The sequence below is a fragment of the Brassica napus genome, chromosome C1 (assembly GCF_020379485.1).
Source record: "Brassica napus cultivar Da-Ae chromosome C1, Da-Ae, whole genome shotgun sequence".
Taxonomy (NCBI): domain Eukaryota; kingdom Viridiplantae; phylum Streptophyta; class Magnoliopsida; order Brassicales; family Brassicaceae; genus Brassica; species Brassica napus.
The window spans coordinates 13,854,640-13,867,802 of NC_063444.1; the positions used below are offsets into that span (position 1 = coordinate 13,854,640).

The 13,163-nt window shown below is 32.5% G+C and overlaps 2 protein-coding genes across 2 annotated transcripts; one reads left to right on the top strand and one right to left on the bottom strand.

Moving 5' to 3' along the window:
- The first annotated feature begins 331 nt into the window (after positions 1-331).
- On the top strand, positions 332-1,050 carry LOC106351519 (protein GLUTAMINE DUMPER 2-like). The gene has a single exon (XM_013791307.3). It carries the CDS (start codon positions 430-432, stop codon positions 844-846), a length of 417 nt encoding a protein of 138 aa, XP_013646761.1. The 5' UTR covers positions 332-429; the 3' UTR covers positions 847-1,050.
- An 8,072-nt stretch (positions 1,051-9,122) lies between these two features.
- On the bottom strand, positions 9,123-11,632 carry LOC106437473 (putative lipase ROG1). Its single transcript, XM_013878367.3, has 10 exons — positions 11,211-11,632; positions 11,061-11,128; positions 10,908-10,978; positions 10,606-10,836; positions 10,334-10,497; positions 10,186-10,241; positions 10,041-10,093; positions 9,840-9,963; positions 9,648-9,745; positions 9,123-9,560 (listed from the first exon to the last, which is right to left on the bottom strand). Exons 1-10 carry the CDS (start codon positions 11,501-11,503, stop codon positions 9,489-9,491), a joined length of 1,230 nt encoding a protein of 409 aa, XP_013733821.1. The 5' UTR covers positions 11,504-11,632; the 3' UTR covers positions 9,123-9,488.
- Positions 11,633-13,163: the final 1,531 nt, after the last annotated feature.

The window sequence follows — 13,163 nt, forward strand, 5'->3', positions numbered from 1 at the left end:
TTATGATATTTCTTTATATATGTTGTTAATAATTTCTCATTTAAATATGGGTTGTAATAATATACAGAGTGTTGACAAAAATAATATATAATATATAGAGTAAAATATAAATGATGTAGCCAATCCACAAACGTCAAATGATTTTAAATCTAAAACCCATGAAACCTTGATACAAATATATAAATGATATCCATTTCAAAAAAATAAAAAATAAATGATATGCTACAAAAATGTTAGAGGATATCCATATCTTACTGTGTAATTAAGAAAGATAACCATAAGATGAAACGTCATGCACAATCCAACACAATCCTTTCTCTCTTCTATATATGGCCCTCAAGACGATACTTAATTTATCCCACACCACTTTATTACTTAAATCTAAAAAACAAAAAAAAAACATTTCATTTGTTCACTTTGAGAATACACATGCAGACAATGGAAGGAAGACAATATTACCAAAACCATGAAGGAAGCAATCATAGCTCTTCCATGGTAGTGCCACACTCGCCGTGGCACTCTCCGGTTCCTTATCTCTTCGGTGGTTTGGCCGCCATGCTGGCCCTCATCGCCTTCTCTCTTCTCATTCTCGCTTGTTCCTACTGGCGACTCACTGGCTCGGCTGAGAGAGATCTCGAGGCCGGAGATGATGCCAAACCCGAAGGGAACACTCACAAGACCAAGACCACAGAGTTGCCAGAGAAGTTTCTCGTCATCATGGCAGGAGACGTCAAACCCACGTACCTGGCTACGCCGGCGAACCGGTCTGAGCAAAGCTGTACTTGTGGTGACCATAAGGAAGAGGCTGGTAGTAATCAGGTGTTGCGGCAGAGCACCGGAACTTGAAAACAGAGCAATCATTACGCGGACGTTAGAGGAGCGGATGGGATAAAACTGGGTTTTATTTCATTATTTTTGTCTGATTAAAACGATGTTTATTCATCATTCGTGTGGTTTTACTTCTTTTTAATATTTGCTTTATAGTACAATTTATGAGAACTTGAATAGATGATTAGTAACTACTAAATGAAAAATTGATGCTTAAGTTAATACTTACGAGCTGTTCGACTTCATACATCATTATTAGTTAGTTACGTTGGATCGATGCCGATGGTAGTTCGATCGTTACTAGAGAATCGGCCAAGTGAACAAAAATGTAGGGAACTAGCAACAACGACATGTGCCATATATTATGCTGATCTTGATACGTTTGTGTCAACGTTGTGGCGAGTCGAAGTGGTTCATGATTCTCTCTTCACCTTTCTCCCAGATTCCTAAATAGTATATGGATAACTATCATCAAGTTTTATTTTAACAAAAAAACAAATAGCCCTAAATACATTTATATTTTTCGGAATATATACAAGAGGTCTGACTAGTGACCATTCTGGAAACAACATGAATGAATAGAAAAATAATGTAGAGAAATAAAATAGCTAAATGAAAAAGAATGAGTGTTCCTTCTCAAATTTTAGAATGAATGATTTTGTTCTTTATTTTTCTACTGAAAAAATAAATGAAAGGAAACGAGAGGAAAAAAATATTATTTGTGAAAGTGATTTTTTTTAGGAACGTTATGGAATACATTGTTCCTTGTCATTCATTTGTCACCATTCATGTTAAAACCTTTCACTGAAATGAAGAACTAACATTATCGCTGGACAAAAAGAAAAAATATGATCCTTTGGAGTTTGGATCAACCACAGAACCAGTACAATGTGAATAGTGACTGCAACGACAGAACGACTAAATTGACCGACTGTTTTAGACTGGAGCTATTAGACACTAGTAGTGTCACGTGTGTACCGTGTACGTCATTTCCTTTCCTTGTCCAGTTCTTACTATGTTTATGTGAACATATGAAACAAAAACGAGTTCCCAACTGAAAAAAGCAAACAATAATGGTTAAGAAACCGTGTTAAGTCTTGTGAACTCTTTGACATCAACAGATTCTCTAGACATATTGTGGACTCTACTAAGAAGATAGGTTAGCTTTGGGCCTTTAGTAGGACCAGTCTGGATAGACCCGTCCTCTTGATAAAGCGCAGTCTAAATCACATCTAATTCAAGATCGTTTAGTTTTCAGATAAACAGAAAAAAAACTATCAACTTCAGCAAGGATTGTATATAACAAGAGTCGAGAGTAGGATGAAAACTGGACACTCATCTAAGATGGACCAAAAGGCTAAAAGAAAATCTGTTACATACTAAATTATTTTGTACGGACCTATACAAGTCAATTTACATTTTTTTTTTTGGAACACAAGTCAATTTACATACATACTCTTAATGAAACTAATTAATTAAAACAATTTTTTATAGAAAACAGTGAGTGATCGTCGTCTTCTTCCTCAATCTTCGAAGGCAAACATAGCTTCTCCGGTCTTAACTTCGACAGCAACACGCAGCACCTCCGAGCTAGTAATCCGGGGCCGTTCTTAGCTTCTTCCGTCCGCCGCAACCTCCAATTCAGTGGCTTCCTATTAAGAGTCCCACATCGTGTAATAACATGATCTTTGGGCAATATATAAGTGTACGGGCAATTCTCCACTCATGAGCTAGCTTTTGGGTGTAAGTTAGACCCATCACTAATACTTCCTGCTCCCGAGTGACTCAAACCGGAGATTGATCCACGACCGATCCTCTCCGACCCAACTTCCTCAATATTTCGCAAATGGTCCACGACCGATCCTTTGCCTATTTAGCTTTAGGTTGTTCTCAGTTTGGCCCCTAAACTTTTGAATGTAATTATAAATCCTTTCGTATTAGTTCCAAAATTTTAAATGTGCAATCCAACCCCAATAGTATGTAAATGTATATACGTATGCAATATAAGTATCTCATTCTAAAATGACTTAAAATATAAACAACTGATATAATTGGTCGAACTATATATCAAACCATACATGTTATACTTATATAACTGGTACAACTATGTTTTATTTACCAGAATAGTAGTCCTAGTATAATTGATACAACTATTCGGTTTCTGAAATTTATATATTCTATTAGGTATTCCATATGAAAAAATAATCAAATGGTCAAATTGGTAAGTGTTAAGATATGTTTCTTATTATTTTTCGATTTTTTGTTTTGTTTTTTGCAATTCTTACACCATCACATAAGTTTGCATCATTTACCTTATACTTTTAAGGTTTGTTAACTTGTTTATCCACATTATTTTTGGAAACACATACATGAAATGTGTTTTTACAAAATTGATGATTTTGTTGTAATAGGGGACATGCATGTAAACATAAATAAGTAGTACCATTGAGGTAACTATATTTATTACGTGGTACAACTAATATTTTTTGATTTCACTGTCAAAGTACAATTATGCATAAACTGGTACAACTCAAAACCTAGTACAACTATGTTGTTATTTTATTTAGTATTATTTTAAATGTGCATCACATTTTAAATTAAATGAATGTTTTTAAAAGTTTAATATGATGCTAATATAAATTAAATCATGAAATTGCTAAAGGAGTGAGTTTATAGAAAATGGTCCAATTGGTACAACTCATAAAATTAAACATATAACTCATATACTAGAAATCTAATATTGGTTTAACCGGTACAACTTCATATTATCATATAATTTGCAAAACATAAGAATGAAAAGTTATATTAAATCAAATACGAAAATACATTTTTTTTAATATCAAAACATTGGTACTACAGCCATATTTAAACCAAGTGTACAAGTTGGACTATTATTTTCATAGTACAAACATCAAACATGAAGTCTATAAATATGAGTCTGCATGTGTATTCTCAAAAGTTATATTTTCAAACCTCTGAGGGCTTCTATATCATCTTAGCAGTATACTCTTTTAAATTTTCTTATAATACAACCTTTCAGGCCCCACACTACATTTTGTACGACTAATACAACCAAGCAAACAAATCACTATCCAAATAAATATTATATAAAACAAAATATTAACGTATTTTGAAACATGCATGCGAGGAAAGATTAGAATAACATGCTCATTTGTTATACATAATTCTTTTTTCTCGCATCATTCATACGTTGAAAAAACAAAATATAACTATATTAGTTGCAGAGTTATACTAGTTATATGCGTTTCAGTTTTATTAATTATACTCATTCTAGTTGTATTATAGGGTATTACAAAATATACGTGAACCTACTAAAACATTTTTTTGGTTTGTAGTTGCCTTTTTCGGCTTCGAGACAAAAAAAATGACTTGTTGTATTTTAATGGATTTGAAAATCCGAACTAAATCTAGTGTTATTGGTTCTATGATTTTCAAATCTGTATTAAAATCAAGTGTTATTGGTTTAATGATTCATAAATTCTATATCAAATCAAGTGTTATTCAATCGTACGGATTTACTAATAAATTTGATTTTATAATGGATTTGAATGAATTTTTCTGGATTTTTTTGTTAAAAATACAAAGACTCAAATCCGAAGGAAAACCTCTGGATTTGTAAATACTAATCCGAAAAAATAAAAATTTACATATTTTAAGATGAATTTTTCTCTCTAAATAATACAACTAGTACAATTAGTAAGACAAAATCATTATCCAAATTAAATATTATAGAAAACAAATTATTAACATATTTTGACATATCTAGAAGAAATTCGCTTGTGTAATTGATTTAATTTGGATAATGATTTTGTTTTACTAATTGTACTAGTTGTATTATTTAGAAAAAAAAATTCATCTTAGACCAACATTTTTATTGGTTCTACATCATCATCTTCTACAACACCATTAATACGCTAAAGCAAAAACTAAATATCATCATATTAATTGCAAAATTGTACTAGTTATACGTGTTCTAGTTGTACTAGTTATACTCAACCTAGTTGTATTGGTTATACTCAGTTTGAGTTGTACTAGTTTGAGTTGTACTAGTTATATTAGTAATATCATCATCTTCTTTGATGCAAATTTCTCACAATGAAGATGAAATTTCATTAAGATAAAAGATAATCGATCAATGATGATAATAGGTTGGTCGATTTAGGATAAGAATAAAAAAACAAGAATATAAATATGAGTTAAAAACAAGAACAACAAAATTGGATTGTGGAAGGCGAAGGAGATTGTGTTTTGATTTGGGAATGTAGAGTTACAAATGAATCGGGTTTTAGGTCAGAAAACGAATCGGATTTTGGATAGAATAATAATAGCACGGGTTGTAAATAAGTTAATATCTTCTGATTTTTTAGTTATTTACTTTTGTTTTATATATAAATTTTAATGTAAAATAAATAGAAATTATGGGTGGGTCATTCCAGATTTTTTTGACTCCATGTGGTTCATTTGAGAATTTGATCCATGAAAACTCGAATAAGTTTTACAAAGAACGACTAGATCGGACATTAATCTGATATGGACCAAAAGCCTAAAAAATAATCTATTACCTCCTATTTTAATCTATATGGACCACTTCAGGTGAATTTATACTTATACCATTAATAATTTTTTTGTCTTTTACTTCTCCAACCAACCAATCAACAAACACTTGGGCCCACTCATTCTTCTTCCCCATCAACCATCGTTTCTTTTGTTTTTGTAAACTGTCAATCACGGTTTCTTCCTCTCATCTTCTAATCATTCACTTTGACTCTCTCCATTGATGCGTTTTGTTTATTTCTTAACGGTTATCGAATATTCGACCATTGGCTCCACTACTTCTCCGGTGGCATGAGATGCACGTCCGGTGGTGCATGTTGGTGGTCGGCAGTGAAAGCTCCGGTTTGTGTACTTCTCTCCACGTTAAAACTGCTCGACTTCATTGTATATCATATCACAAAGGAGGCACAACTCCTCTGAGGCTCCAACGGTTACCGTCAAAACTTCTTTTCATTGTATATCACTAGCGAGAGCATCAATGATGGCTTCCGATGGCACGACTCCTCCTACGGTGATGTATGACAACTCCAGTCCGGTTTGAAAATGCGGCATCTCCAAGTCGTCTCTTCCTCCATGTACTAACAAATTATAATTATGTAAGAAGAAGAAGAAAGGAGAAACAAAAGAAAAGAAAAAATGTGATCAAGAAGAAAGAGAGGAAGGAAGAGAAGTACAACAACAAAACCAATCTAGTCACCCTTGACCAAAGTGGTGCGGCTAGGTTAGCGTAGTGAGAGAGATGCATACTTTATATATATAAATGTTGCACGGTTTGACCAAAAGAAAAGAAGATGGTTTTAGTTAATTGTATTTAAACAAATTGATACAACTCAAAAACTAGTACAACTATGCATGTTCTCAAAACTTGTGTGCATGCAATTGTTGCCATCATTAAGCGTGCATAAATTGCTGAACATTATTGTTCTAAGTATTATTGAATAGATCAACGGACTTTGACATATTAAATGTCAGTATATCTAGTGCTTCATCATTCATCATGGAAAAACTATATATCACACAATATATGTTCGACTAGTATAAATAGTACAACTATTTCTTATTTACCAGACTAGTGATACTGATATAACTAGTACAACTATTCAGGTTCTGGAATTTAAATATTCCTTCGAGTATGTCATATGAAAAAAATCAATAAAGTGGCTAAATTGTAAAGTATTTATAAAAGTTCCTTATGATATTTCATGGGGTTTTTTTTTTTTTTTGAAAATCTAACACAATCACATAAGTTTGCATGATCTACCTTATACTTTTAAGGTTTGTTAACTTCTTTGTCCACATAATTTTTGGAAAACATACATGAAATGTATTTTAACAAAATTTGTGATTTCATTTTATTGGGGCAATGACATGTACACATACAGAAGTGGTACAACTGAGGTAAGTTCAAATTTTATGTCGTACAACTAATTTTTTCGATTCCACTATCAAAATATAACTATGTACAAACCGGTACAACTCGAATATTGGTACAACTATGTTATTTCATTTTATATTGTGCATCACGTTTTAAACGTATATCATGTTTTAAACATTATGGTTGAATATTAAATCAAGCAGTTGTACTATTCCTATATATTTTTGTGTAGTTTAACCTGTTATCTATTTCTTTTGGTTGAAATACATTAAATCAAAGTCGATAAAATTAAGAGAAAATTTTGTTAGGTACGTAAATACAAAACGTAAAACTAAATAATATTTATAAAAAATTTAGATATTAAAAAGAAACTGATGGTATTGGTATTATAAATTTCATAATTTTTAAAAAATTTCATAAATTTTTGAAGATTTGTTTTTTTTGTAGGAAAAATTGTAAATTATAAAATAGAATTAAATAATAAACAGAGTTAAATGTACTAATTTGCAAACATAATGATCAAAAACTATTTGAAATCAAATTTGTAGATACAACAAACATATGTATATCATATTTTATATCAAAATATGCAAGTTTCACCATGTTCTTCTTGTGTATGTGATTACAATTGCTCTATTTCTTATAATATTTTCATGTCCATATCAAAAAAATAAACTTTGAGGCGAGAAACCTACTAACCAGCACTAGAAAAACACAAATCAAGTGTTGCCACAATTAAACTAGTAATAATACTATTGTTGTTAAACTGGGTAAACTATTATTGTTGTAGTCCAAATACCAAATATTAATGTTTATGCATTTTTTTTCAAACTCGTGATGGCTTATGCATTATCTTTTGGACTATACTCTTCCATATCTTAAATTGCAATCTTTACTCGTTCGGTAGTTTTCTTATTCAGCTTCGGGAGCAAAAATGTGAAGATGATTTTCTTCCATATATAATACAACTGGTACAACTAGTACAAATGGTAAAACAAATCATTATCAAAACAAATATTATATAAACAAACTATTAACATATTTTGACACATCCATGAAGATTAAACCAATATTTTCATTGGTGATACATCATCCCTTTCAAAAATATCATTCATACGTTGAAAACAAAAATTAAATATAATCATATTAATTGTAAAATTGTAGTAATTATACATGTTTTAGACTTCTAGTTGTTCTAATTATACATCTGTTTTGACAGATGCAAGCGGGAAAGATTAGACTAATATGTATTATTTGTTTAACATCATCTTTTTAATATCATTCATACGCTGAAAAAAATGGATGATGTATACATGTATTTTGACAGATGCAAGCGGAAAAGATTAAACTAGTACAACTATGTACAAACGGTACAACTCAAATACTAGTACAACTATGTTATTTCATCACGATTAAAACAATTATTTGCAAAAAAACACAAAAATCATACATCAAACCCAATCTTTTTCTTCTTTCCGGTGACTCGCGTTTTTAGAACAATGTTTGAAGAATTTTCTGGCTCTGCATCTAGTTTTTTGGCCTCAAGACCAAAAAGATGAAGATAACTTTTTTCCGAAAATCGTACAACTAGTATAATTAGTACAACTTGTAAACATATCAATTTCAAATCAAATATTATTAAAAATATATTATTCATATATTTGACACATGCATGCAGGGTAGATTAGACCAATATGTCTTAATGGTTCTATATCATTCTCTTTTCTAGCATCTTCGTATGCGGAAAACAATAACTAGATGAAATTATTATACATCTCATAATTAAGGGATGTCATTTCATAATTTCTCAAAGCCATGTCTTCTTTTTTTGTGAGAATGAACATGGTGATGATACATAAGAAAATCAATTTTCAAATAATATATAGGAGATACTCAATATGTACTAGTTGTACTAATTCGAGTTGTACAAGTTGTACTAATTTGAGTTGTACTAGTTGTCCTAGTTTGAGTTGTACTAGTTGTACTAGTAATATTTTGCGTTCTTCATTATCTTGGATATAGGATGGAAAATATGAAATTTGACTCTGGATAAGATATAATTGATTAAACATGACTATGGGTTGATCAATTTGAGATAAGAAAGAGAAAATTAGTGGATGGTTGAAGAAAAATTTTGATTTTGTATTATGGTGGAAGAACTATGAATGGGGAAGAAATGAGGAAGAAATGGGGAAGAAGAAGGAGATTGAGTCGGATTTCGGGTCTGGATCTAGGTCGGATATTGAGTTGGATAGTAATGGCATAGGTTAGTAAATACGTTTAACTCCTTAGGTTTTTCAGTTATTTAACATAGATTTCTATTTAAATTTAAATGCAAAATAAATAAATAAAGTGATGGGTCTAATAGAGATTTTTTGGAGACCAAGTGGTCCATCTCAACATTTGATCCGACTAGATCTGTACAGATTCATCGAGATTTTTTGGAGACCAAGTGGTCCATCTCAGCATTTGATCCGACTAGATCTGTACAGATTCATCGTTCGCACAGAATATAATACATTTCAAATAAACACAAAGGTTAAGTCGCAAGAACTTAACCATGATATGTAATGTAAGCATCATATGATACAAATAACCAAACCAAAAAAAAATGAGAGAAGTTTGTAATCCTTATCCGCCTTCTTACATTGCTGACTTAATTGCAGCGGTTGAAACTGTGGGTGAACAGTTGGATGAAAATGTTTGGGGGCTAGAGACAGAAATGATCCATCATGTGAAAGACAACATCTTTACCATCAGAATGTAACCAATATGTCTTCACCTACACACATTCCAATATCATTCTGTCAAAATGCTGTTTAAAACACACACACCACTGAGTTAAGAGTACACCTGTTATCAAACTTACCTGAATGGTATTATGAGCTACGTATCGTTGCTTGCTGTTGTGAAAGCTTACATCTACTCTTTCCCATAATAGTTGACCAAGCCCATGTAGCATTTCCTCTATGTTCCACACAAAAAAAGAGAGGGTAAAGTTTGTGATGCTTACGGATATAAAGAAGACTGACTATACAGAGTCAAGTGAAGAGAAACAGACCTTCAAGATCAGTGTTTTCATCTTTTACTACTGCAGAGGTTGACTTGCAACTACCATTATCTACATTTCCATGTTCTACGTATACAATGTGTGGATAGTTTGGATCAGTTGCTAGAAGATTTGGCTGTAAGATGAGAAAATAAACAAGGGTTACTGATAAATCCCAGACTGTGCATAAGATTAAGTTGTAAATGGATTTACCTTTGGGAGCTCATTTGGACGGCGAATAGAAGATGTCCTCCATCCAACCATGTCTGTGTAGTCTAGTAAAGGCAAACACTGTCTCTTGTAAAACTAAAGAAAAGCGAAAAACCATTCACCTAATGATTTATTCAGAAAAGGATACAATCGAAGTTCACGTTTGCATAAGCCACACGCCGCTTGAAAGCATTTAAAGCCGATCTGTTGAGGTCATTAAGTAGCGTATGTGTAGTGCACATCTCAATTTGCAAGTGTACCAATCGAAAAACACACAGAGGCAGAAGCATATTTACATGAATTTGAAGTTAAAAGAATCAGTAGCCATCCGGATAAGAAGTGGGAGATTCCCATCATCGTTGTCCACCAGAAACAAATGCTTCCCCGTCCTCCCAGCAGCCAAGTGAGCGGTTTGGGATGCTGTTCTTTCAAGAAAAGGAAGGCCACAGAGAATCGGGAACTGAAGGAAGTGGAAAACAGAAGACAAGAGTAAGCATGTCACACAGAAACTTCTGATCTCTACGCAAACCTTACAGAAACATTTGACCTAGACACATCATCAGTTCACCTGTCTATGTCCCCTGGAACCAAGATGAGGCGTTGCGAAAGTTATAAAGTTCATAGGTTCTAACCCAGCTATTTCGCCGCTCTTGGCCTTTGAAGGAGACTCCAAAGAGTTGGCTTCCCCTGGCTTTTCATAAAGCTTCCCTACCGCATATCTTGCAACAAGACCTCCTAGCGAATGAGCCACAAATGAGATCTTCTTCAACCCAGTCCTGTTCTTAATAACAGACAAAACCTGCAAAAAAAAAAAAAACAGAACATCACCAAGCAAATAAACACACTCAAAGTTGCAGAGAAGAGAAACACCTCATTAGCTAGCCTTTCACCCATCATATCAACACCATCAAAGGTCAAGGTTGCACTATTACTCTCACTACCTGCTCAGTTTCATCGAAAGTCAACAACTTTCTTCATCAGAACGTTATCCTATCCATCACTATAGGTTACAAAAACACTCACGGTGCACAAGTACTTTGTCCGGGAACTTCTTCACGAACTGCTCCGCCGCATACTTCCAATCCGCCGAACTAAATCATGATACGGTCAAACTCTTTAAACCCACAAGACTGTAATCTGAAACCCATTTCAAAGTTATATGCTTTACTCTACCTTCCGATGATACCGTTCACCATGACCACCAAATGATCCGGCTTCGCTGCAGACTCTATGAACAGATCCTCTCCGCCGCTGTCCTTCTCCGTCTTCATCTCCCTTGTGCTATGCTTCGCCGCAAAGCAACCGATTCCGAGGCGCTTCATCAACTCCATATGATCGAGATTCTTGGGTCGAGCGCGAAATCGGAACCGGAGCTGGTGTTGACCAAGCGGAAGAAATCGAGGAGCAGAAGGAATCGAATCTGGGATGGAGATTTGGAGTGTGGAGAAGGAGAAGGAGGCAATCATGTGGAAGTAAAAAAAGACAGCTTTTTGATTAGCGAAATTGACATAAGTCGCTCATTTTTTTCCACGGCGGAGAAACGTTACCATTTGCGGAGGCGCTAAGGAACAGTGACGGTGACACCTGTTAACTCTTACTCAAACTTTATTTTATTTAAACTTTATTTATATTAGTATATGAGTAATAAAGTTAGTTGTGTTTAAAAAAAAAAAAAAAAAAAAAAAGAGAGTAATAAAGTTAGTTAATTGGAATAGATTATCATTAGACAAATTGATTACACAGTAGAGAAAATCTGGGATTTAATTTGTATAATGATGTAGTGGCAATAAAATATGTGATGGAAAAAGAAAATAAGTGTAGTTTTGATTTTATGGTTTTTAATAAGACTAAGGGCCTGACTGGTTCAAACGCAGCGGTTGCGGGAGTTTGCTCATGCGGGTGATTGCGGTTTCTAGCGGTTTTAAAAGATTTATACGACTGGTAATGCGGTTAAAAATTGACACGCTTGCGGGATACTTATGACTGGTTAACTACAAAATGCAGTAACAGTTAAATAATAAATTAACAATATTTACATTTAATATAATTATAAAAATATCAAAATTCATAAAATTATAATAAATATAAAATTTATGTTTAGAAAGTTATATTTCAAAATTTTAAATTTATTAAATTTATTTTTATTATAAAAATTTATAATATTAATTAAAAATGATAGATATATTTTAGTATTTTATAATTTCAATTTTAAAAAATTTATTAAATTTTTTTATTTTTGTATTTAAATTGTTTTATAAAAAAGAAAAAAAAATTATTCTTCCGTAACCGCAAACGCTAGCTGGAGCCAGCTTTTGGATTTATGAGGTTTGAAGCGGTTTGGATGATTGTTGCGAACCGCTACCAACCGCAAAAGCTGTGTTTGCGAGTGGTAGCGGAAAAACCAGTCATCCTCTTATTCTTGGGTTCACCCTCTACTGTCAAGTTAGATTCATCAACCAATAGAATTTTGTTATTTTATATTTGATATCTTTTAAACAAAATATTGTCAAGTTATTTTTTAAACAAAAAAGTAAATAAATAAATAAAAAATATTAATAGTTACAAAAAAATTAAAAAAATTTTAACGTCATCAGCAGAACACTAAACCCTAAACCCTAAACCCTTGGATAAATCATAAAATCTAAATCAAAACACTAAACACTAAAACACTAAAGTTTTACCCAAGGGTTTAGGGTTACCCAAGAATTTAGGGTTTATCCAAGGGTTTAGGGGTTACGATTTAGGGTTTAGTGTTTTGCTGACGAAGTTAAAAATATATTTTCAAAAAATTCTTTTTTCTGTAACTACTATTATATATTTTTTTACCTTTTTATTTTTAAAACATAATATAACTTCACAGTATTTTGTTTCTTTTTTTAGAAGATATCGAATATGAAATAATGAAATTCTATTGGTTGGTGAACCTAGCGATTCACTGTAGATCCTAAAATCTACACTAAGTATTTGATAGTGATCGGAAGTTCAATCTGGGGAAGAAAAAGGATGTGGGCAACGATATCCTTAGAACACAACGATATAATCAGGTATAAATCGGCGAAAATGGACTATATTCACAGGTCGAATATCATAAATATATTGTGAAAAAGAAGATCGTGACTGAACTCG